Below are 26,889 nucleotides of genomic sequence, written 5' to 3'. Positions count from 1 at the left end.
TCATGGCGGAACACCTCCCCGGCAAGGACAACCAGATGGCGGATCTGCTCAGCAGACACAGCCACCAGATGCACGAGTGGGAGCTACATCCGTCAGTACTCCAACCGTGCTTCCAACAGTGGGGTCATCCAGAGATAGACCTATTCGCCACAAGTGAAAACGCAAAATGCCAAAGCTTTGCCGCCAGGTTCCCACATCCGCAGTCGCAGGGCAATGCGATATGGATGAACTGGTCCGGCAGATTTGCGTACGCTTTTACCCCAGCACCATTGATACCGCTGGTGGCACGCAAACTCAGACAACACTCACTGATGCTCGTCCTGGTTGCTCCAACATGGGCACGCCAACCATGGTACACCACCTTTCTCGAACTTTCCGTGGTGCCGCATCAAAGGCTGCGGATCAAACCCGCGCATTTGACGCAGAACCATGGAGAGATTCAGCACCCAGATCCGCAACAGCTGAACCTGGCAATCTGGCTCCTGAAGTCCTAGAGTTTGGCTACCTAAACCTGCCACCTGACTGTATGGACATCATTAAGGAAGCTAGAAGACCCACTACCAGAGCTTGCTATGCAGCCAAATGGAAAAGGTTCATCATTTATTGCAATAATAATGACATTAACCCGCTAGACGCATCCATCCAAAACATAATTTGTTACCTCTTACACCTATACCGATGCAATCTGGCATACACGTCAATACGTGTCCATTTGACCGCAATATCAGCCTATCTCCAGAACAGGCAGCATCTCTCTCTATTCAGAGTGCCTGCCATCAAAGCATTCTTGGAAGGACTCAAACGAGTAATTCCTCCAAGCCACCCACCAGCTCCAATGTGGAACCTCAACTTGGTCCTCACACGCCTGATGGGTCCACCCTTTGAACCTCTACACTCATGTGAGATTCAATTCCTCACCTGGAAAGTAGCTTTCCTAGTAGCAATCACTTCTTTGAGGAGAGTTAGTGAACTCCAGGCACTAACCGTTCAAGAGCCATTCATACAGGTTTATGCCAACAGGGTCGTACTACGCACCAACCCCAAATTCATGCCCAAGGTGATATCGCAGTTCCACATGAATCAAACCATTGAACTGCCTGTTTTCTTTCAAAACCCACAAACTGTCGCAGAAAGAGCACTCCATACACTGGATGTAAAGAGAGCCCTCATGTACTATATAGACAGGACTAAAGTCTTTAGGAAAACAAAACAACTTTTCGTTGCCTTTGCCCCACACCACAAGGGTAACGCCATCTCCAAAGCAGGTATAGCCAGATGGATCGTTAAATGTATTCAAATTTGCTATCAAAAAGCTAAACGCACATTAACGATTCCCCCACGAGCCCACTCAACACGTAAGTTAGGGGCCTCCATGGCTTTCCTGGGAAACATTCCTTTGCATGATATATGTAGAGCAGCCACCTGGTCCACTACACATACATTTACCAAACACTATTGTGTAGATGTGCAATCAAAACAGCAGGCAGCTGTAGGACAGGCTGTTCTCAAAACTCTGTTTCAGACCGCTGCAGCTGGCACTGGTAGCCACCGCTAATGGGAGGTACTGCTATGTATTCTATGCACAGATATGAATTCAGAAGCCCACATGCCTCGAACTGAATATGCTACTTACCAGTATGCATCTGTTCTTGGCATGTAGGGCTGCTGACATTCATATCGCCCACCCTCCTCCCCGGCGCCTGTAGCAGCTGCAGCTCTCAGAATTACTGTATAGCATGGTCATCACTTTCTGTATCGACTCCATCACTGCCACAATGGCGAAAAACAATCTGAGGATGGAGAGGATGCCCATGCGCACTGTGGTCCAGGGGAGGAGTCACCTATCTCCGGATACTTCGAAGACTCTTCCAGGACAACAACGTGCAAACATCCGGACCCAACACTAGGCGGCGATCTATGCACAGATATGAATGTCAGCAGCCCTACATGCCAAGAACAGATGCCTACTGGTAAGTAGCATATTCAATTTGTGGTGCGTGGGACAACAATTTGAACCAAGCTGAAGGTAATTACGTCACCATACCCCCAATAAGCTATGTTTTTAAGGGCACATTCCTACAATAACCGGAGCCTCTCAAACATGGCCACGGGATTATGTGGGTGTTGAACCCTAATTGCTAGAAACCAGGTGTGTGTGGCTGCGTGTCTGACAGACCATGTGCTCGCACCCACGCGGTTTCAATATGGGATTATCCACACTTCTCAGTAACAAAGTATTTTTTGCTCCTGCTGAAAAGTGCTGCTAAACTCCCTTGCAAACTCAATTACAAAAAAAGTGAAGGTACTCAGTACCTGCCTATTTAAAGCAGGATCCAGAGCACTCCGTACAGTTTTTTACCTACATTACCTATGATCTCACTGTGTTTTACATATCATCCAGTTGCATGTATTTATAATGTGAGGAACACAGGGCTGCAGTACACTCTTTGCAGTGGCACCACCCTCTCTGCAGTCGATAGGGACTTGGTCCCAAGAGACCACCTGCATCCCCTAGGTCTCCATCCGTTTTGCCAGTGTCTCAAGGTATATATTAAACAAGCATTTATAATGCAACGGTCTCGGCATTGATAAAGTTACAGCTATTGGCATTGCTCATGACAATGCCGTTTCTTTATATGTTTTAAAAACAATAACATAAACAAAAATATTGTCATGAGTAATGCCAATAGCTCTAACTTTACCAATACCGAGACCATTGCATTGTAAATGCTTGTTGGTTAAGGCTGCAGAGTGTGCATGTTTATTTTTGCCTCCAACGCCGTCTTTGGCAAATATTATCCTGGCAGTAGTACGTAGGTTCTGCATGTTTGCTGTCTGCATTTTCAGATTTTCTGTAAACATTCCTCAAATATCGTCATGGCAGCAGCACGTTTTTTGTTGGGTGTCTCCAATGCATTATCACAAATGAGTACGTTTTGGGTGTTACACATGGTTACGTGCCAAAGGCTCGATCACTTCTGTCGCTTTCATTCTTCGCTGTCGTTTTTTGTTTCCACTTTTAATTATGTATGCAAAATTGGATTTACACATGGAAGCACCTCTGTAGTCTCAAACACGTTTGTGAGTGAGCCATTGTGGCTTGGTGTCTCACTCCCTGGCAATGCTTTGATATATTCATATTGGTGAAATAACAGTATGGCTGTTGCTTAAACGAAAATCAGATCTGAAAGAAACACGTTAGTTAAATTCCTCACCTTAGAATATCCCCAGGCGTCAGACTGGATCCGGAAGATTTTTGTAGCAATACCCCTTGCGCGTCGCTAGGCGTCGTCTGCGGCTCCGCGTCCGTCGTTGGCGTTGTGCGCCGGAATGACGTCGTCGGAGTACTTAGACGCCGCCCTCGCGCGCTGACGTCAGTTCTTGTACATAGCTTTCCGCGCCAGGAACGCAGAGCCATGCAAGAGACCGACACTGGTGCCAAAAAATCTAGGGCCCTGAAAAGGATAGCCTTAACCCTAGATGTCAGTTCGCAGAACGGGGAGGATGGGTGGGTCGGTGAGGAATCTAACTAACTAATGTTTCTTACAGATACATTGTTACCGAAGGTAATTAACTTGTTCATCTGAAAGAAACACGTTAGTTAGATTCCTCACCTTAGAATAGATACCCAAGCAATACCAACCCCGGTGGTGGGTCTGCGAACCAAGATCACACCAAAAAGTCCTGGAGGACAGAACGGCCAAAGAAGCCATTCCTCCGGACTTGGCTGTCTAGGCAATAGTGCCTGGCAAACGCGTGCAGCGAAGCCCACGTCGCCGCCTGACAGATGTCCTGCGCATTTTATTGAGTTTTAAAAAATTCCCTTTTTCATTAGAGGTATGAGAGTTGAAGCCAGTGTTTCTGCCAACTTACTCTTTCTACTTTTCTTCCTCTAGACCAGTGGTCTTCAAACTTTTTAATGCCGCAACCCCCCCCCCCCCCCTCTCTCTTCCCCCCCCCCCCCCCCCCCCCCCAGTGGAAAAAAGTCATCGGCCCCCCTCAGAAATTTTCAAATATATTTTATTACATTGGCAATGTCTAAATATGTCTATACATATCAAAGCATTGCAACTATGTTCTGTTACTGTTTTAAAAATGCAATCCATTATTATTTATTATTGAAGAATATTTGGTTTCCCTTTCCTCTTTTGACACCTTCTCCCAGCCAGGAGATAAATAACAAAAGATGCTAGTGATGGTCCATTACAGAACTACTTGGTGCGCTCATTTTTTCCTGTGTAAAATAAAGCACAATACTTCTTTTGACGAGAGCCTGGTGCCCCCCCTGAGTTCCCTTGAAGCCCTCCTAGGGGGGCCCGCCCCCTAGATTGAAGACCTCTGCTCTAGATCTTCTACTTGTCCAGGAGGATGTCACCCCGAGGCTCAGAGGAAAAATTGAATAAGGTAGCATGTTAAAGAACAGTAGATGTTTCAGCACCCAGGCTAATGTGCTGCATAGCTAAATACACATAAGGACCAAAAGGCGAGACCGATTGCATTGCAAATGCTTGTTTAACATATGTTTTTCAGCCAGCTTCCTTAACATGTCACTCGATAGATTCTGCAATGCTGTTTGTCCAGGCTGTTATATCTGCTTTCTTCTCTACGCCACTGAATCCTTTCTTGGGAAGTGCAATATTCATCACGTCATATGTCCGACCTGTGAAGTTTTGGGAGAGGGACTACAAGTAAGTGAATTTAAAAGAGGAAGGGCACCACAGCCAAAAGTACAATTTGAGATTCCCCTCTCCCCCGCCGCCATCACTTGAGCAGCATGTGACTCTTTCTAGCTATTGGTCCTTTTTAGGAGGCCCTTTCATTTTTAAATTGGGTAGTAAGTAATTGAGGAGAAACTTACAATGCAAGGAGTACCCAACTAGCAGGATCCTAGGAGTGGTGGCACTGTTAGCAGACCAGTAGTTACTTATTGATAGTGTGTCCTGGTGTTTGGGAAGCTCTCTTTCAGCTGGAGCGTGGTGACATTTCAGTGGATTGAGACGCATGAGTAATTCACTAGTATTCTCCAAATAATTTTTGGGGAATCATGCCCAAAGGTATTAATTTAGAACACTTAAGAGTGCTAGCCATATTTTAATGCTCATGGGGCAGATCAATGAGGTATAGATTCCAGTTGCAGCCGTTTGCAAAGATTTCTGTTTGTACATTTAAAAAAAGAGAGGTTTTGGAACTTTAATTCAAGTATCCTGGCATGAGCGAAATCTATTAGTTTTTACTGTTAGGAAGAATAACTAATGTAGACCTTATAGGCTGTCCTGGTCAAGAAGTCAGTGGTGCAATGAAAACTGCAGTTTGTCTTAAAGTTGTCTGAGAGTTTAGTGCTGGAAATGCCCCCACGTCATTAGATTATTGCATTTGGTGATCCATGCTCAATCCCCTTTAGTAAACTAAGCCGTGTCTCATTAGCGTTGTATGCCTTCTAAGCATGGTATCCTTGCATTTTCATGTGGCAGCAGTATTTACAGTCCAGTGCCCTACACGCCACCTCCCCCCACCAGAACATTGAGCCCACTTTGGATGTGTGTTGCTTTGCTGTCCTCCCAAGATGATGTGTTCTAAATAGGTTTGAGCTATAGAAATACCATATGCATATATACATACATATGCACCATCAATCTGCAGACAAAGAAAAAAACAAGGCAGCAGACCATTTCAGTCCATGCACCCAGGACCTGGAACATCCTTGTATCCACTAGGATTACCCGTACGCTTCTCCAATTTAGCAAAAAGTTGAAGACTCACCTCAGTAAGGAGCACATCATCACAATGCATTAACTGCCTACAAACCAGGTTCAAGGATACCTTTACAACAACAGGCAAGTGCCAAGCTGTAAGACGTCCACAAATGTGCGATATGTTGAGCTTCATTGATAAGAAACCACCACAAGCATTACTTCAAAATATTGGAAATATCCCCACATTTCCACCTGCAAGATTTATGGTGAGTAGGGGTGTGCAAAACTTTCATAATTTGCTGTAACGTAACTACCGCAAAATTACGTGAAATTATGCTTAATTGTGCTAAATCCATCTTGCACTCAAACATTTATCTGAATGACCCGTTCTGGTATAAGTTCATCTTGAAAATTTAATTTTGAGTTCATTTCTGGTCGCTTGCGTTCAAACTGCTGCAACCACTTTTGGATTTGTAGGTCTGCTCTCACAAATTACCCAAAACAGTCCACTTAGGTAAATAAATCTACCTGATACGGCACTTATGTAAAAAAGTTATTTGGGTGGTCCATTTCACGTTAACATTACTCCCCATAATGACGCGATGTGTTGTAATGCTGTGATCTCTGTCATCTCTCATTCATTTTGTTAAAAGAAATGACCAAAATTAGGCCAGCATAATAAAAATTTCACCTAGTCCCAATGGTGAGAAAATGAGCTGAATCTTTTGCTAAACTACATATCTATCCTATCTATCTATCTATCTATCTATCTATCTATCTATCTATCTATCTATCGAAACAACCCCACCTGAAGCTACGCCCCTGCTTGTTCACCTGAAACTTGGCACCATGTCTAAATCTCCATTCTTTATATCCCTGCACAGTCTGAATGAAGTAGTTACTATTTGTCCTTCCTTCCGCCAGTTAGATTAATGGAACTGCAGATAAATCTGAGCAATGCTCCCTCATTAGGAGTTTTGGTAACAAACATTTACAAGTGGGCTCAACAGACGTTTTCTGTATCTTATTAATATATTGTGTAGAACCTTCTTAAATACTAACTTGCTCAGTCTCCTACTCCTTGAGAACCACAACTTTGAGATCAGTATGTTTTCCTGCAACTACATTGTAGGGTTTTATTTTGTGAGCACCCTCAGCTAATTTCTTTAGGCATTGCACTTTACAGGGTCTGGATTGCTTTTTCATGGGAGTTGATATGGACTAACCTTGCAGCCTATGAATCATGCAAACCATGCTTCTCCAAATGTTGGCCATTTCTGTAATACAAACATGCTTTGCTTACAGCACAAAACGCGTGGACCATACAAACACAAGATTGGCTTCCCAGCTCGACAGAAATCCAGGTACAATTACATTTCATAATAGTAACAGGGAGTGGGTGGTGTTCGTTTTATTGTATGTGCTTTTGTCATACAACACCATGCATATATATATATATTGTAGTGGAAGCACCCTTAAGCCCGGTAAATTACATTCTAGCAAACCTTTAGCACATTTCATTGTTCCTGCCTCTTTGCTTCACTCTGCGCAGGAAGGGCATTTGAGGTGAAAGTGGGAGAGCAATTAATAGACAAGGACTGGGCAAAAGTTTTGTTCAACGGGTGTAATATTGCATTATTTCCAAATTTGTGTTATGCCAAATATTTGCAAACCGGAGATACTGGTTCAAGTAGAAAATCACATTTTTTTAATCAAACACCTCTTCTGCTGGTATCTCGGCTGTATTTTCTCTGCAATGTATGCTCTCGCATAGGAACATTATTTAAGATACCAGCAAAATGAATGTTGTGTAATGCGCACAATTTCTTCAAAGGTATGCATATTTCAGGAAAAAATGCAATTGGTTTATTTGATAAGTCTTAATATTTTCCTGCATATAACTTAGCTGTGTAAACAAGAATGGATTCTTAAACATTAGCGTTGTTATATTTAATATTCCGTATTGAGTAAACCAAGAAAACAATGCAACTTGGTTATCTTATGGTCAGGAAATTATCTGTGAAACGTTTCTTTTTCCAGGTTCTGATGATAATAACCTTAATTCCATCTTCTATGAGCACCTAACCCGTTCCCTTCAGCACAGCCTCTGTGGAGATCTTCTTCTGGGACGCTGGGGAAATAACAACACTGGAGACTGCTTCATTCTAGCGTCTGACTATCTCAATGCTCTTGTGCATTTAATCGAGATAGGAAATGGTCTAGTTACCTTTCAGCTGAGAGGCTTGGAATTCAGAGGTAAGGCTTTGTATACGATAAATGTCTTTTGATTTGTCATTGTTAATTAAAATATTTACCTAAAAAGTTTCAATGTAGTCCCCATTGTACGCACATCCCTATAAATGTCTGTCGCCTTAAGCCCCCTGTTCCTTTCCGTACTGGACATGGAGAAATCAATACAAAAGGTCACCCAAAATGGCTCCAGCCTCATGAAGCTGATAAAGAATATACAAGAGTTGCTTGGCGTGAAAGAGTGAGCCACAGTCCTGCAGGCACTCTATGGAGCCACGATAGATTTGATAGACTCGGGAACTATCCACTGCTTTTGCCTCCGCGGATGATTTATTCAGTGGCTACAGATGACCCACAATGCTTCAGCTAGGGCAATAAAAGGAAGCCAACATAATCACGTTTATCTTGAAAAGACTCCACTAGCTCAAAATGCAATCAAGAATCAAAATACAAATAACATTAATGATCCACAGGATCTTACATGGGCATCTTCCCAATTACCTACAGGAATTCATCAAACTTTACATTGCCACACTGGCCCACAGATCTGCCTCTCAACACCTGGTTGTAACACAGCAATAAAACAGTGTGGCTATGGGAACTGGAGAGATTCTATGCAGCTGGGCCTTTATTATGAAATATCCTTCCCTCGAGAGCAGACCCTCACTCCCTCAGTTGAGAAAAAGCCTAAATACTCAACCATTTTATGAACAGCAATAATTGTACCCCCTATTTGGCCTGGATAGGCTGTACCAGTCTCATTCAACATATTATTAACCAGGTACTGACCCCTTTGAGTTGCATGGATTCAAAAGTAGGAACAGAGATAGCTGCTTAAGTCACAGTGTGACTGAAGAATATTGAAAACAACAAAAATTGGGATACCCTAAAGTTTAAACACGATATAAATAACAAAAAAATACATGTTTGTTTAGAGCACATAGGTGCCAAACCAGGACATCAGAGCACTAATGAAAAACTACAGAATTCATACGCTAGCTTAGTAAAACCAGGTTTAATTTTTTCTGAAGATGGCTTTGCTGGGGCTATAACAATGAGGAAGAAAATTCGAAAGTTTGGAAGCAAGGAATTTAAGAAATTGCTCCCCCGACCCCCACCTCCCCCAAACTCCCCCCCTCCTCTCCGTTTGGTTCTTGACCTGGTTTAAGCTACAAGATTTCAAAGCTCTATTTGGGGTGCAAGACTGGCACACGTCTAAGGAACAGAGGGCATGAGACTGAGAGAGTCCGGAATGCAAAGCACAAGGCCTTATATTCAGTCCTCTTCTCCACAGGGAGCCATTGGAGGTCATTTAGATGGGAACAGGCGGACTGAAACTTGGGTATGCGTAGCAGCAGCCAGTCTGCTGCGCTCTGGATGATTTACATATTTATTTTGTAATTTTGTTTTAGCTTGAACAAACCCAAGGGGGTGTTCAATCACCGTGCAATATCGCTGAAATAGTGTAGTATACACAACACAAATGGCTGTTTCAATAGGAACCTAGAGAGTTGGCCATCTTTTGAACATGAAGCAGCAGAACCTACAAAGAGAAATTCTGATTTATAATTCAGAACTATAGAACACATCTGATTAACAAATCCGCATCAGAAGATGCTATTGGATAGGAAATGTAATTTCTCAGTCTGTGTATTAGGATTGTCCCGCTTAATCAAAGGAGGGGATCGAAGGTCTAGTGTATGGCAAAAAGAAGTGACTAAAAATGAGCTTTTATTGGAAGGTGGCTGCACTGGTCTGGATTTAGGTAGACTGCTGACATACGTACACATTGGTAGGCCTTGTTGAGATAATGAATTATACATGTGTGGTTATCCAGAAGAGGCCAGTGGTGGAGTAAGCATCACTCCTGCTCTAAAAGATCTCCTACAAGCTGCATATTTTTCAATTCCAGATGGCCTACTTGCAAAGCAGCATTGATGTGTTCCCCAGCCTGCCTGCGCTAAAAGCTTAGCACTCACTTCAGATGGTCAAGGTAGCAAAAGGAGCCAAGGCATTGTCAAGCGCAAAATCAAACGTTCATAAAACCTAGCGCACTAATCTTTTTAGTCTTTGCAATGAGGGTTTGCAGTAAGTACCATCACACATTAGGCTTCCACAACTATTCCTGCTATTCAAAGAAGAATTTCATTGACCTTCAATAAGGACCCTCCATGGTCTTCTGCCCACTGACTTGGCAAAAAAATACTCTCTCGCCATCTCTGTTGTAAGCAATCACATATTGTTACTTCCCCTCTTTCTCCTGCACTGCTCCCCCATTGTGATGTTCAGTGCTCCCCACCTTCAGTGCACTACATATATATACGAGGCACCAGGGCTTAAATTTCCATTGACACTTCACTTTTATTTATTGTACAGTGCTTAGTTTGAAAACAAAATTAGTGATCAGGCCCAAACATTTGCTGAAAGGGCCACACATTGCACCCACTGATGGTGCTGTCCCTCTCACTCTCCATGACATCATTCTTATGTCGCCCTTTTGCTGTTTGCAGTGCTCCACTTATCCCCATGCCAAATTGTGCAGCACAATAGAAATACCAATACATGATTTACATTTTACCATTTGTTTCAAATGTGCTGCATTTACTATTTATGTAGAGATAGATCGATCCTGAATTGCTCCATATTTGGTGTTAGTAGTTTACCCAGTGATCTTTTTCCTTTACATTTTGGTATTTGCAACTGAGCATTTGCAATGGAAAACAAATCACAAGAACTAGAATTCACTGTAAAAAAAAAAAAAAAAACCTGACTAGACATTGTGTTTTCTCAGCTTAAGAGCTGTACATTTGAGGGGGAGGCACGTGAGAAGTATCGCTGAGCTGGCCGACTGGCTCAGATCCGCCAATGGTAGGCAGTTCAGTGACTGTCCCGTGTTTAGAGAGTGGTGGTATCACATACAGCGTTTGTATGTCACGGGCGCCACTGTCCCTACACCCTAGTAACAGTGAAATTCTTAAAACAAAAATGTGCATGTCTTTCACTATTCAAAGTATTGCTGCAGCAGCAGTGGTTCTTTCATACAAAATGTACAATTGGCAGGCAGAGCACAGTCTCAGCCATAATGAATAAAGCATCTTGGCTAACTCTGGATGCTCTGAAATGAGTTCCATGCTGAGCTTTCTAAAACATCTGCTGAAGTTATATACTGGCGCCTTCAGTTTGGCTTCCTGGTGCTGAGCAGGGGTGTGTCTGGTCCTGCCTATGGTAAGTTGGCAATTGAAAAGCTAGGTCTTTAGCTTCTTGTGGATTTGAAGAACAGAGGAGTAGACTCTGAATTTGGAGGTCGTTTCATGCTTTAGGAGCGATGTAAGTGAACAACCGTCCTCCTGATCTGTTTCTGTGTGTATGCGTGGGATGTGTGTGAGTAGGACTCCAGCAGAGAGGTGGTGTCTGGGTGGTTGGTGGAAGGTGATAAAACTGTTCAGGTAGGTGGGGCCTGAGTTGTGCAGTGCCTTGAATGTGTGTGAGGAGTTTGAATTGAGGCAGTTTGTATATCAGGAGTCAGTGCAGTTCCCTCAGGTGTTGTGTGATTTGAGTTCTGTGAGGGAGGTTGAGGGTGAGCCTGGCTGTTGAGTTCTGGTTAGTTCGTAGTCTTCTAGTGAGTTGTTTTGTGATCCCGGCATAGAGGGTATTCCCATAATCCAACTTGCTGGTGACTTGGACATGAGTGCTTGGATTGTGCTGGTGCTGTAGTGTAGTTTCTATTTCCCTTATAGGCTCTGCACATTGGAATAATATACACTATAGTTGTGGCATAGGACTGAGGTCAGTATGCCTCTATCAAGAACATTAAACTTAATTACTTTGTGTGTCAGCTAACTCAGAGGCCACTAGAAACTCCTTGAATAAACAAATAGAGAGTAGTTTCTGGCAACCACATAAACATGACAACTTTGTTTCCCTTAGAATCGGAACATGATAGGATTATAATCCGTATGGAGAGATAGGAAGAGTCTCAACATGAGAGCTGGCAATATGAGGACAAACAAAAAAGAATCGGAACATGTCTCAGAATTGTGGAAACAGATAAGTTTCACTCAGTCAATCGTGCATGCTTAGTTTCTTCAGAGTTACACAGAAATAGATAGACGGGCGTTTCAATAAACGGATTTATTGAACAGTCTTTTCTCGTGTAAGAGAGATGAGCTGTTACAATCGCAAAACAGTATGCGAGATATAATACGTACAGCGTAAGCAGTAAGAAGACATAATACTGCAACAGCATTGTCTTCTAGCTATGACATATATTCATATACACATACATAAATAATATAGGCTAAAAAGTGGATACTCATTTGATGCTTCTAAATAGTTCTACCCCAGTGTACCTAACCTAAGTGTAGCACAAGGTAAGAAGTAGGTGCCGTATTCTATAGTATGGTAAGATATAGTTTTGCATATGCCAAGAGTCCCTCTAGGTTCTAGTCAGCTCCATACCTTAGAATGAGAGAGGTGGGATTCTCTTTCCGTGTCTCAAACTCTAACACCCCGCGAAGGGAGTCAGAACACTGAAAGCTGGATTCTCTGCGAGCAGGGATGACAGCGTCTGGTCAGTGCGTCAGGCGGGGACTCGAATTCTTCTGAACTTGCCGTATCGAGCTGTGGTTTGCCATGGTAAGGGAAGGTATATTTATGCCTGGAAGGTGCTTAGGAATGTTAGCATTGACGTAAAGTCGGGCAGACGAAGATGTCATGAATGAACCCCCAAGAAATAGTAGTTCATGCATAATAGATGAGTTCTTGGAGAAATCAATAATCTTAGCTAGGGAAAGTCCCAATGGCCTAAGGGTCTGGTTTCTAAGAACTCGTGACGTGGGGATTGACAGATGTAGGTGACCATGCCTGTATTTGGATAGCATGGCAAATGCCTAAATAAGGACTGGGATTCTATGCCTAAATAAGGGCAACACGAATTGTGCCTATATAAAGACATGATTTAGGAAAACCTATGTATGGACATCTAAATCGAAACACAACAGTGCTGCTCGGGAGCAATTTAAAGATCTTCAGAGAGTGGAAGAAGGATGCAGTGACTTTTGCAGTCTTGTTCCAGTTTGGTGATGATGACTATTCTGAGGTTTCTTGTGTGGGTCCGAGTTTGGCCTGCCACCAGTTGAAGTCCCATAGTGAGATGTCCTTGCTAAAGATCACCACTTCTGCCTTGTCTGTGTTGAGCTTGAGACAGTTGGATTTCATCCAGTTAGCAATTAACTTGTTTCTTGTGTTGGGCAGCTTGTCCAAGAGGGAGAGTATGAGTTGTGTGTCGTCTGCATAGGAGAGAATGTTAATGCTGTGTGCGCAGATGACATTGACCAAGCAGGATCTTGTATGCGTTGGAGAGTGGAGCTGAGCGATTAGCCTTGAGACACTCTGCAGATGTTTACGGTCTTCTGGGGAGTAAGCTGCCAGGCTGATAGCCTGTGTGCTCGCCATTAAGAAGGAGCAGATCCAGCAGAGTGCTGGCATATTTTAAACTGTGCTTAGGAGCCTTGTTTGCAGGACCTGTTTAAATAACGGCTCCCGGCCCGTCCCCCCCCCCCTTTTGTTTGACATATTTTAAACTGTAAAACTGTTGTGTTGGCATGTTATACCTGTTAGTAGCACGTGTGGCTGTAGATTTGCATGCTCTGCTTACTCCTGCTATCTGGTGTTGACTTGGACAATACATGTTTTTTTCCTAAAGAAGCTTCGAGTCCCAAGATATTTTGTGACGCCTCCCTTAGTGTTACAGTGTGCCTGGGCAACGTCTCCACCTTTAGAGTTTCTTTTTTTTATTTGTTTGTGACATTTGGGTCAGGCTTGTATTGCATTGGCTCCCAAGGCCGCCTTTCACAGGCATAGCCGTTCACTACTTTCAACACCCTTTATTGGAGAACAATTTGTCTGGTACTGTGATAGAGAATGATTGGAATTGACTGGAAATTAATCTTTGCGGTGCTGTGGTATAGAATCAAGACCTCCACCAATAACACCTTCCTTCAAACGTAAAGACGTGGAGAATATGGGCAAATACAGGGTGATGGATGGAACCCACTTCAATTTTTGCCCACTGTACAATGCAGAGTATCCTCTGCCTGATCGTCATGGCATTTGCAATCTTTCCTCTCTCCCACATGTACAAGGCCTCTTGTGAGTCTTGCACAACATTTAGGTGAAAGAAAATGCTAAATTACAGGAGAGGGAAACATTTGGCGTATCTTAGAATGCATCAGCAGTCAGCTGCCGAGACACCTAATGTTTTTACCAAACAAGACAGACCTCTTCGAGCCAAGGCAGAATAAGCCGGGCCTTCTGTGGTCCCGTAGCACAAGCTGTGTCTTTGAGTGCCTTTGAGATGAAAATGCCACTGGAATCAAGCTATCCTGGCTGAAGAGGGGTGAAACCCCGAAACCGGCCCTAGGATGCTTGTTTCCAGTCCAGGGAGGACCTGGCTTGGCAGTTCAGGCTGGACTGTTCCCATGAGGCACAGGGTCAAGACTGATTTGCATATGGCTGAGTCCAAACTGGAATGGCATGGTGACCACTGGCCCAGGCACTAGAATCTTAGCAGTGGCAGCAGCCGGCTTTCACGTCTCCCACATCAGAAGGGGGTTATTCACAGAGAAGATGGAGGGGGAACAGTGATAAGCGCAGGTGAAGAGGTGGATCTGGCAAGATAACCCCTGTCCCAAGCATGACTCTCCATCCATTCCTCCAATCATCCAACACCTGTCGCGGTAAGGTAGCTTAAGGATATCAGATTCCTACCACTGCTGGATGGAATTCACCTTAGATTAGCTGGTCCTTGTAGTAGTCTAGCAGGGATTTGCCTTGAATTCCATGCCATCCCACCCAACATACGCATCCATGTTTTCTATACCTCGATGACTGGTTGATCAAGAACAGCAGCACACAGCAATGTCTAGCGCGCATTCAAATGACCCTGAACCTCCTATACCGCCTAGGGTTGACAGTACAGGCCAGGAGGTTTCATCTTAAAGCTCAGCAGAATCAGTCCTTTCTGGGATCAATTCTCATTACTGACAGGGGGGAGAGCATACTCAAATCGGCAGATGGCAGTGGCGTTTCAGCAGCCGCTGCCTCTTTTTTACACCACTCATCCCATAACTGTAAGGATAGTTCAAGAGCTCCTATATATGATGGCATCATGTATATTCATTTTTCCTCATACCAACCTGCATATGCGCCCATCTAGTGTTGATAAAGGCCAGCACTCCACACATTAACACTGCAATGGTGGAACAGCAATAACCTGTTGATGGGCAGGCCTTTTGTGGACCTTCTTCCACAGGTGACCACTACAACAGAAGTATCACTTACAGGGTGGGGTGTACATCTAAAATGTGGGACCGTCCAGGGCTCTGGGGCACTTGAACCCCCCCCTTCACCAGAGGACGTCATATCAATTACCTGGAACACATGGACATTTTCCTGGCCCTCAAAGCATTCTACTCTGCGATACAATTCAAGTTTGTGCTTTTGCGCACAGATTTGTTGACAACCATGTACATTCCGAAGTAGTTGAGAACACACACTCCCCTCTTTTCAGCATTAACGCAACAGATTTGACATTGGGTAACTCACTGAGCATCTCCCAGGGATGGACAACAGTTTTGCGGACTTCCTAAGTAGGACACACCAACAAGTCCACGACTGAGAACCCCAACCGTAAATCTTCCACGGATACTAATCGACCTATTCACCACCCCTAGAAAATACAAAATGCCATTATTTCGCCTCTAGGTACGCACAGTCTATGGGTGAGACTGGATACATTTGTTAGGGATATTTCCATATGCTTTTCCACCGCTCTCACTCATTCCATACGTTGTCAGGAAAATCAGGCATGTATCAGCCACCCTCATTCTTGTTGACCCGAATTGGGGCAGACAATGTGACAACCCTGGTATTCAATACTTCTACTGATGTCCATCAGATCAACGCGAGAAACTTCCAGCCACACAGGACCTTCCCACTCAGCAACAGGGTCAGAATAGACACCTGGACCACAGGTAGCTCAACATTGCCATATGGCACCTGAGGTTTTAGAGTTTGGATTTACACTTCCCAGATGAGTGTGTGGCCATCATATGAGAAGTTCACAGGCCCACTACTAGGGATGTTTACACAGCCAAATGGAAAATGCTTATCCAGTGCTGCATTTCTAAATAACTTCACCCATCTTAAGTTTCTGTTCACAATATTTTCATACCTTTTTCATCTTCCCAAGGAATTTCTGATACCGCTATACAGCTTCAACTAGGTCTAGAGCTGCATATATGCTAAAATAGAATGTGCTTCTCCGTTTAGCATCTGTGTAGTAAAAGCATTAATGAAAGGACTTGAGGGGTATACCCCCAAGAACACCACCTGTTTGGTACCTTAATGTACTGACATGGGACCCCCTTTGAAACCACTTCACTCTTCCATTCATGGAAAGTATCTTTCCTTGTAGCAATAACTTCACGGAGGCATATCAGTGAACTACAGGCTCTTACTACTGCCAAGCCATTTATTCAGGCTAGCAGGGATAGAGTGGTCTTTAAGCCAACCCTCAGATTCTTCACTAAGGTGGTTTCACCTTTTCATGTCAATTAGACAATTGAGCATTTTGGATTATTTTCAGATACAGTAGAGGAAAGAGCGTGTCCCACCCTAGCTGGAACGTGAGCACTCCTGCATTATTGATAGGAACAAACCCTTACAAAGGATCAAGCTGCGCTTTGTAGCCTTTGCAAAACCTTATATAGGCCCATCTCTCTCAAAGGCAAGCATTGCATGGTGGATTGTTAAATCCATTCAGACTGTTTATGCAAACGTGAACCTGTACTCCCTGTAACTCCTAGGGCTCACTCTGCTTTAAAAAAGGGAGCCGCTAAGGCTTTCGTAGGTACCATTCCATCTGCAAAGTTTTTACTTATTCAATGCGACACACTTTCGCAAAGAATTATTGTGTCGACCTATTTGCTTGTTAACAACCTCTGTTTGGCCAGGCTGTTCTAAGAACTTTGTTTCAGACATTTGCATGTTCTGCCCATTGGGCAGCGCAGTTAGGAAACTTTTACAGGCAATGCAAAGTATGTGTATGTACAGCCACACATGCTGCGAATCGTAAAAGTTACCCTGAATGCATCTGTTAGAAGCATGTAGTGCTGTAGATTCACATGCAACCACCCTGCTCTCTGGACTTGGGCAGGGATTGCTCTTGTTTCTCACAGTAAATATTAATTTACTCGCAAATAGAAATCATAGGGCACCTACCTACTACTCTGTACACTCCACTTAAAATCATAAGGCACATGCCTACTACTCTATACACTCCACATAAAATCATATGCGGAATATACCTACTACTCTGTACACTCCACTTTTACCCGCTGAGCAGAAAACCATCTAAGGGTAGAGTAGGTGCCCATGCATATTGTAGCACTAAGAGAGAAATTCCATAATATCTCGAGATTTAAAGCTTCTTCAAAGAAAACATGTAATGTCCAACCTCAGTGGTAGTTGGTAGGAGTATGCAGAGCATGTGAATCTACAGCACTGTGCGCCACAAACAGGTGCATAAAGGGTAAGTAACATTTTCCTCATCTTTCATCTTTTAGTATTTATTCTCCATCTTCCCTTGCATATTCTTTTCTCCAGGCACGTACTGTCAGCAGCGGGAGGTTGAAGCCATAACTGAAGGAGTGGAAGAAGATGAAGGATTTTGCTGCTGTGAACCAGGTCACATGCCTCATGTACTGTCATTTAACGCAGCCTTCAGCCAGCGTTGGTTGGCATGGGAGGTCTTGGTCACAAAGTATGTCTTGGAGGGCTACAGTATCACCGACAACAGTGCGGCCTCTATGCTTCAAGTTTTCGACCTGCGGAAAATACTCACAACGTACTATGTTAAGGTATGTGAGCACTTTTTTTCTGGGCTTCAAGCAAGAGTTTTCTAAAAGCAACATTGCTGAATAGAAGTGTGACAGAAATGAGATCCTCATTTTAGGCCCAAAAGTGGACACCGTCTTGCCAATATTCACTGCATCTTATTACTATGTAAATTAGTCTACTGTCCAGCCACAGTTCCACAAATCTAATCCTCCGCATTCTCGTAGTCTCATCTGTTGCGAGCCAGTGCAATCTCTGGTCCTCTTGTGGACCTGAGTTCTGATTGGCAGTCATGTAGAATGTTACGCTGTTTCACATCCTCCTGTTGCTGCTTTTAACGAAGTGTCCGCCCTAGACAGGAACCAAAAAATTGGGTGGATAAAATATGTTAACACTGTTCGGGCAGCAATTGGCCTCCCTAATGAGCCTGCTAGCTCTCCACCACGGTACTCAAAGGACCAGCTAAAGCGTCAATATTGGCTTTGGGTAGAACAGACCACCTACTCGAGGATTCGTCATGGTTGTTTAACCAATGTTTTTTTAGATATAAAATCCTCTAAATACCTTGAGAAATATCTTGAAATTATCAAAGTGCCTGGGGACAGAAAATTGTATACTCAGTTTAGGTTTGGCTGCTTACCCATCAATGCCTTTACCAACCTTTGGCTAAACAACACCAGCCAGCCCAAGGGATGCCCATCCTGTCCAGACCCAAACGAAACTGTGGGCCATGTTTTCTTTGCATGTCCAGCCTACGATAGACCAAGAAGTAATAGGTTGGTCCCACTATGCAGACAGTTGAGGACCCATAGCCATCTTGAAGCACTACGGATTTTAAGATCGGATACAAGACTATCCTTTGTATGTGCCATTGCAAAATTTCTGGGCCATTAGGCGAAGGCTCCTGTCCACTTTTTCTTGTGCCAGGGACCATCTGTAGTAAAAACCTTACAACTCTAGGGTGCTTTAATCCCCACAATCCTGTTTTTAACTTCTGTCTCAAAGTTTTATCAAAATCTTTTTAAATTGTGGACATTGTTAGTCATTATTGCACTCGCACTTTATTCCTGTTTTATCTTTTTACTTGATTTTTCATTGAGTACACACATAGAAATGTTGCATCTTAGTGAGTTCCTCGGTGTTTACAATTCTCAGTACGTGATACTTGTCCATTTGAACCTGGTGTATTAAATATCTACTTTTACTTGTGTAAACTGTATCATGGGCTCCACTGCCAAGGAAGAATATGTGTGTATCTTTTATGGTTTTACAACCGAAATAAAGATTATGATGATGATGATCCTCCTGTGGTTGTCCTGTTACATACTGTAGGTTTGCATTGAGATGGTATTAGGCTTACATCACAGATGTGCCGTTGGTTTCTTATTGAGGGTGTTTCTTGCTTTGTCCATGAGTTCTCAAACCGTTCCCTGAGTAAGGGATATAACGAAATGTTTGTTGATATCTGGAGCAAACAATCAGAAGATTCTTGTAAAAAAAAAAAAAAGAAGGTAAAGGCGCACCATTATATTCTAGTAAATGCAGTGTACTGCAGATTTTTACATACATTCTCTTTAATAAATATGTATCATTACCTTTCAAATTCTTGAAACTAATTTTTGCTTAGATTGTGTAGAAAAACTAGGTTAAGCTGAATGTGAATATTTTTTGGACTGTATAGCAATACAACTGTACAAATGAGAACAGAAAACACAGAGCCAGCACTTTTCACGGGCAAAGGGAGCTTTGTCAGGGCTGAAATGATGAATACAAAAGAAAAATATTAAACATATGCAAATTGGGCATACTTTACTAATGAACATTTCTGAGGTATACATCTGCCTGTGGATTCCTCACCTTGTGAATATCCCCTGCGCCAGCAACATTCGGAAACTTTTGTAGCTCTCCACGCCGTCGAGGACGACGTCGCAGAAGCACGGCTCCGCTGACGTCACCGGATCCATAAGAGGACCTCATCGGCGTGATTACGTCCGTTCTCTTTTTTCCACGCCGTCGACGCGAACTGTTTTCTGGGACTCTCCGTAGCTTTGGCTAGTTACTTTGTGTTTCTCTTTCTTCTTGCTTCTTGTTTAAAGATGTCGACATAGAAGTCCGGATTCAAGCCGTGTAGGGAGTGCGGTAAGCACATGTCCATCACGGATCCGCACGAGGACTGTGTCTGGTGCCTGTCGTCGGATCACGACGTCGAGGGATGCTCTTGCTGTCGAAAGATGAGTACTAAGGCCTTAAAAAAAAGTGAAGCCAAGTTGTTTATAGCAAGGATGAAAAAAGAGAAGAGAGATCAAAGATGTTCCAGATCGAGGTCCAGTTCGGCGTCGAAGTCGACGTCGGGGCATGCTTCTAAGTCCAAGAAGCATAAAAAGAAGAGGAGTCATGGTTCTCGACACCGTTTGGATAAGGAAGCGGCTCCGAGATCGACTTCGCCTATTCGACGTCGTAAGGACTATGTTTCTCCCTCTCCTGTCTCAAATCCTGCTTCTCCTGTTTACCTGACCTCGCCTGTGGCTTCACTGGAGCACGCTCCGGCTCCATCTCCGACGCCGACACATTCTCCGGCTCCAGTTGAAGAAGCTCCGGCTCCTGATGAGTCTTCGGCTCCACCGTCGGTATCGATTGGCCCGAGTCCGGTTATGCCTCAATCTGAGCCATATCCCCCATTTCCAGGCCTGGGACAAGACCCATCGCATTATTTGAATGCAATGTATGGAGACTTCACTGGAGCCATGTACCCCTCTGGAGCACCTTCAGGTCCCATGGTTCCAATGGCTTTTAATCTGGGTGTTCCTCAAGCCTACGCTCAGGCTCCATTTATGCCTTTTTTCCCGAGGACATCGACGCTGCTTCCATCTTCACCGGCTACCGCTCGACCTCGTTCGACTCCGGCTGCTCCTCCAAATCCGTTTTCGACGCCGGCTTTGGCGCCGTCAGTCGGTTGTGGTGCCGCTGACGTCGGTCCTGAGGATTAGGTCCAGGCGAGAAGCTCAAAGAGTCCTGGAAGAGCAAAGGTACCAGGTTGAAGAGATGGAAGAGGGTGAGCTCATGGAGTCTGATGACTTGTTTGAAGAGTTGATGGAGGCTAGTGGCCTGGATTTGTCTCCTCCAGCCGATACTCCCTCTAAAGATGTGGCTCTCTACCACACAGTCATCAGACAAGCAGAGGAGCTTTTGGATCTACAGCTGCCAACTGCTGAATTCAAGCCTAACATCCTCATTGAGGTTTTACATTCTCCCTCCACCATGACAGAGCCCTTACTACCATTTTATGAGGCCATCACTGAACCAGTCATGGAGGTATGGCGAAAGCCCTTTTCAGCTCCTGCGGTCTCTAAAACTGTGGCTAGAAGGTACAGGGCGGCTCCAGGTGATCCAGACTTTCTTACTTCCCATCCTTCTCCGGAAAGTCTGGTGGTTCAGGCTGCTTGTTCTAAAAGGTCTTCGGGTGCCTTTCCACAGGTCCTAAAACCAATCAGCCAAGAAAGTCTTTTCCTCAGCTAGTATGGCCTTAAAGTCGACAAATGCCACCTGTCTCTTGGGCTGTTATATCCACGCTCTCATGGATTCTGCTAAGCAGCTGGCTCCTAAGTTATCTGAGGAGGACAGGCAGAACTTTAATGAGCTGCTATCAGACTCTTAGGCGGCTGCTTGTCAGGTTATCCAGATTGGCCTGGACACTGCGGACTCTGTCGCCAGAATTATGGGCTCCTCGGTTGCCACAAGAAGTGCGTGGCTGAAATCAACGGAGTTCTCCCCTGATGTGCAGGCAACGCTTCTGGACCTGCCTTTTGACGGTTCTGGGCTTTTTTGGTAAAAAGGCTGATGCTGCATTAGAGAGATTTAAGGAAAGCAAAGCCACGGCCAAATCTCTGGGTCTGCAGACACAGCCTAGGGATTCTTTTAGGAGATAGAGGCTTTGGAAGGTCATCCTTTCGGACCTACTGGCAGCCCCAGCAGCAACAACAGCAACAGAACACCCTGTATAAGAGCTACAGGGGCAGGATCAGAGGTTGTGCTCGAGGTCGGCAGCTCTCCTCCTCCTCCTCCTCTTCCTCTTCCTCTTCCTCCATCCCTCCCACCACTGCAAAGCAGCCCTAGATCCACCATTCTGGATCATGTTGGTCCTGTGGGGAGCCGGCTTAACCATTTACTACAAGATTGGGAATCGGTCACTTCAGACCTTTGGGTTCTAGATCTTGTAGAAAATGGGTACGCTCTTCCCTTTCGGGAATTTCCTCCAAATTACCCTTCTTGCATAGGTGCTTGCTCTGAGGACCACCTTCTTCTCCTGCAGGAGGAAGTAATTACGTTACTAAAAAAGGTGCGATAGAGGTGATTCCAGAGCAGGAGAGGGGTCAAGGATGCTACTCCCGGTATTTCCTGATTCCGAAGAAGGATGGCAGGTTACGTCCAATCCTGGACCTCAGGATCTTGAACCTTTTTCTGAAGCAGGAGAAGTTCAAGATGCTCGCCCTTGCGCAGGTTCTTCAAGCGCTGCAACAGGAGGACTGGATGGTGTCGGTCGACTTGCAGGATGCGTATTTCCACATGCCTATCCTGAAGTCGCACAGTAAGTATCTCAGTTTTACGGTAGGGTCGCAACATTATCAGTTTGCGGTCCTTCCGTTTGGTCTTACTACTGCACCTCGAGTCTTCACCAAGGTGATGGCAGTGGTGGCAGCCCATTTCAGAAGGTCGGAGATTCCATTTTTCCCCTATCTGGACGACTGGCTGATCAAAGCGGAGTCGCCAGAGAAGGTGCTTCATCTGCAGGATACAACTCAGCTGTTGTACAAATTGGGTTTCTCGATAAACGTGCCCAAATCTCACCTGGTGCCCTCTCAGCGCAACCTGTTCATAGGGGCGGTACTGGACACTACTGTGTGTCTGTCAAGCATTCCCTCCCCCTCAAAGGATTCTCGACATACAGGAAATGATTCCCTTGTTTTACAATGGAGCGGTCGTTCCAGTCCTGAAGGTCCTTCGTGTGCTCGGTCGGTTTGCTTCCTGCATTCTGTTGGTCAACCATGCATGCTGGCACATGAGGGCGCTCCAATGGTGCCTCCGCAGGCAGTGGTATCAGCACAACGGAGATCTCAGGGAGTCTGTGAGGATCTCCAGAGAAGCTGCAGCGGATCTGTCTTGGTGGAGCGTGGAGGGCAGTCTGTCTCAAGGAAAGCCCTTCCATCTACCTCCATCGGTGGCCACAGTGATAACGGATGCATCCACTTTAGGGTGGGGTGCTCATCTGGGGCATCTGGAGATCAAGGGTCTTTGGTCTCCAGAGGAAAGGTTGCTTCACATCAACCTTCTGAAATTACGGGCGATACGTTTGGCGCTCAAGGCCTTCCTCCCTTACCTTCGCGGTCAGTCGTTTCAAGTTCTGACGGACAACACTACCGCGATGTGGTATGTCAACAAGCAGGGAGGAGTGGGGTTGCATATCCTCTGCAGAGAGGCTCTGCGTCTCTGGTCCTGGGTTCAGGATCATCATATTTGTCTGCTGGCAAATCATCTGGCCGGAGTTCTGAATGTGCATGCAGACAGTCTCGGTCGGCAGTTCTCTGCCGACCACGAGTGGAGGCTCCATCCGGAGGTGGTTCATCACGTCTTTCGGACGGGGGGAACTCCTCGGGTGGACCTGTTTGCCACTCACGAGAACTCTCACTGCCCGTCATTCTGCAGTCTCCAGTATCCGATGCAGGGATCTTTGGGGGACGCGTTTTAGTTGAGATGGGACTCTTGTCTCCTTTACGCGTTTCCTCCCATGCCCTTGATTCCTCGGGTTCTGAGGAAGATTCGCCAAGACCGGGCCCAAGTCATATTGATTGCCCCGGAATGGCCAAGAAGGGTGTGGTATACAGATGTTCTCCACCTCTCCTCGTGCCCTCCGCTCCGTCTCCCTCTCAGGGCAGACCTCCTCTCGCAGTCGGAGGGCAGGTTCTACACCCCCACCTCCAGAGCGTACACCTGCATGCCTGGAGATTGAACGGGGCAACCTGAATTCTTTTTCTCTCCTGCCAGATGTGGTAGATGTAATTTTGTCTGCTAGACGTCATTCCACCAAATCTATCTATTCCTATAGGTGGTCCAAATTTGTTCTTTGTTGCGGAGAGAAGTCTGTTGACCCTTTGAGGGCTCGTTTATCCAACATCCTTCAGTTTGCTCTTTGTCTTGCTCAGCAGGGCTTTGCTGTTGCTACTGTTAAGGGATATTTGTCGGTTTTGTCTGCATTTCTTTGCATGCCGGATCAGCCGTCCCTGTTTAAGTCACCTATTGTGTTACGGTTCCTTAAGGGCCTTACTAACAAATTTCCGCCCACTCCATTTATTGTGCCTCAATGGGACTTAAATCTTGTCTTAACTTACTTGATGGGTTCGCCTTTTGAACCCTTGCACAAGTGTCTCTTAAGGCTATTGTCTTTCAAAACAGTTTTTCTCATTGCCATTACCTCGGCAAGGAGGGTAAGTGAGCTTCAAGTGAGTTCAAAACCCACGTTCTTGACCATTCATGCTGAAGGAATGGTACTCAGGCCCAGGGCTGCTTTTCTGCCTAAGGTGGTAACTCCTTTCCATCTGGAGCAGTCCATTACCCTTCCTACCTTCTATCCTCCACCTCACCCTTGGGTATAGCTATAATAAACCCCTTTTTAAAAAACAAAACAGTTCTGTGTCCTGTTTTTTTTTAAATCCAATTAAAAGGTGGGCATTAAAAAAAAATCAGGCATAGCCAGATGGATAGTCAAATGTATCCAAACTTGTTATGCAAAACCCAACAGGGCTCTACCTATTCCTCCAAGAACCCTTCTACATGTAAAACGGGGGCCTCTATTGCCTTCTTAGGGCACATTCTCCTAGCTGACACCCACAAACCAGATACAAGGTCTACACCACATACTTTCACAAAAGACTATTGTGTGAATGTACTAGCAAAGCAACGAGCCAATGTTCGCCAGACTGTACTCTGTATTACTTTTCAGTCTACTGCAACACCCACAGGCTAGCCACCGATTATAGGAGGACTGCTTTACAGTCTGTGCACAGCATTTGTACAGGCACACATGCCTCAAACAAAAGATTTTACTTACCCTGTAAGCATCTGTTTGCAGCATGTAGTGTTGTAGATTCACATGAGCCCACCCTCTGCACTGGATGCCTATGGCTGTCGCAGTGATCATTCATTCTTATTTTCCTGCATGGTAATCTCTCTCGTTCTTCTGCATCATTTCGCTGCATCTCCATCCTCACCCAAGTGCAGGAATCAATCCAACCGTGGAGCTGATGCCCATGCGCTTTACCAACAAGAGGTGGAGTCGCACTACCTTGTGACTCGAGAAGACTTCTTCAAAGAAAAAGAACTTGCACACGTCCAGGCCCAACACTAGATGGCAGGACTATACAGAGAATGTGCATCTACAGAACTACATGCCTCAAACAGATGCTTACAGGGTAGGTAACCTTTTTTTTCTTTTTGACATTCACAGTTCCATGAATTTGATTAAAGACGCTTTCACTGTAAATGTTTAAAAAATGACACGCACCCATTCCCAAGTATCCAAGTCATTCATTGTACAGTGCAATTGAGTGGTCTTGGATAGCTTTGTGGTATGGTGGCTGATGTTAACTTCTTGACTGATTTACATGAACAGTTGTATCTGACACGTGACCCCATAACACTAAGCATTCAGACTCTTTCATTGCCTTTTTCCCGCTCCCCCTGTAATTATATACTCCATTTGTTTTGTGAGGCTGAAATTTCCTCATTCTCACTCTCCCTTCTATCCTGTCCTATTTGCACTTTTCAGTTCTGCCATTCTGCATCTGCGGTGCCTGCCACTCTTTACTTCCTCCTTTCTCCATGCCCTCCCTCTACACAATTCTCCCCTGTGCCCCCACAGCCGGTCGCTCCTCACCCCTGCTGCCTGCCGCTCCTGGACGCCTCCTGCTGCCGCCGCTGCCTGCGGCCTCCTGCTTCCTCCACTGCCTCCTGACGCTCGCTGCCCTCACCTTCCGCCTCTCCACCGCTGCCCTCGCTCCTGGTAGGTGCCACCGCCGCCACCTCTTTTTCGCGCCATTTTCCGCTGCTGCCCCTGGTCCGCTCCTCCTTCCCGCCGACGCTGACCCCAGGCCCGCCTCCCCTTGCAGCCCATTGGTCCCCCCCGCCTCCCGGCTGACCCTCCCTCCCGGCTCCTTACTTATGACGCTCCCTCTGCGACCGCGCAGCGGACACGCTCAGCGGGCGCGCCTAATGTGCGCCGAAGGTAAGCCAGTCTGCGCCCGTCCGCGCCTGGACCGCGCCCAGCGCCAGGCCCCCTGGCCCCCGAAACCCCCCCCCCCTGCAGAACCTACGCTGCCGCAACACTCATCGCACTCAACACCGGCCGAACCCCCGGATGCTACCGAGCATCACCGCGACGCACCCATGGACCCTTCGTCTGCCGAGCCTGCAACTTCTCCTGCCTCCGAACCTGCACCGCGCCCTTCAAGACGGACAACAGCGACCACCTCAAGTGCATCCTGATCAACACCCGCTCCGTCCACCGACACGCCGTGAAACTCTGGAACCTCATTGACACCGCTGCTCCTGACGTCGCCTTCCTAACGGAAACCTGTATGAACGCCTCCTCAGCCCCCGACATCGCCATAGCCATCCCGGACGGCTACAAGATCATCAGGAGGGATCGCGTCAACCAGACCGGAGGAGGGATCGCTATCGTACACAAAGACACCATTCGCATCTCGACTGACTCCATCGATGCATTCAACGCCGCCGAGTACCTGCAATTCCAGATCCACACCGACCCAAAGACCACCCTCAGAGGCACCCTCATCTACAGACCCCCGGGACCGCGCACACAGTTCTGCGATGACATCACGGACTTCATCAGCCCACACGCCCTCCCCTCCACCGACTACATCCTCCTCGGAGACCTCAACTTCCACCTGGAGAACAACAACGACCGCAACACCACCGCCCTGCTGGACAACCTCGCCAACCTCGGACTGAAGCAACTGGTCAACACCCCCATGCACTA

The 26,889-nt window shown here is 45.6% G+C and overlaps 1 protein-coding gene across 3 annotated transcripts in view; it reads left to right on the top strand.

Annotated features, from left to right (window-relative positions):
- The window catches only part of PCNX1 (pecanex 1), a 617,237-nt gene that overhangs the window by 495,257 nt on the left and 95,091 nt on the right, over positions 1-26,889 (top strand). For all 3 annotated transcript variants that reach the window (XM_085627291.1, XM_085627290.1, XM_085627289.1), the window contains exons 24-27: positions 4,559-4,688; positions 6,999-7,057; positions 7,734-7,949; positions 17,610-17,863. In XM_085627291.1, the coding sequence (XP_085483417.1) occupies positions 4,559-4,688; positions 6,999-7,057; positions 7,734-7,949; positions 17,610-17,863 (659 nt within the window). The remainder of the gene's footprint in view (positions 1-4,558; positions 4,689-6,998; positions 7,058-7,733; positions 7,950-17,609; positions 17,864-26,889) is intronic.

The sequence above is a fragment of the Triturus cristatus genome, chromosome 9, assembly GCF_964204655.1.
Source record: "Triturus cristatus chromosome 9, aTriCri1.1, whole genome shotgun sequence".
In the NCBI taxonomy this organism is placed as follows: domain Eukaryota; kingdom Metazoa; phylum Chordata; class Amphibia; order Caudata; family Salamandridae; genus Triturus; species Triturus cristatus.
Note: the sequence above shows the minus strand (reverse complement) of the source record. Positions and strands in the feature narration are given on the sequence as shown.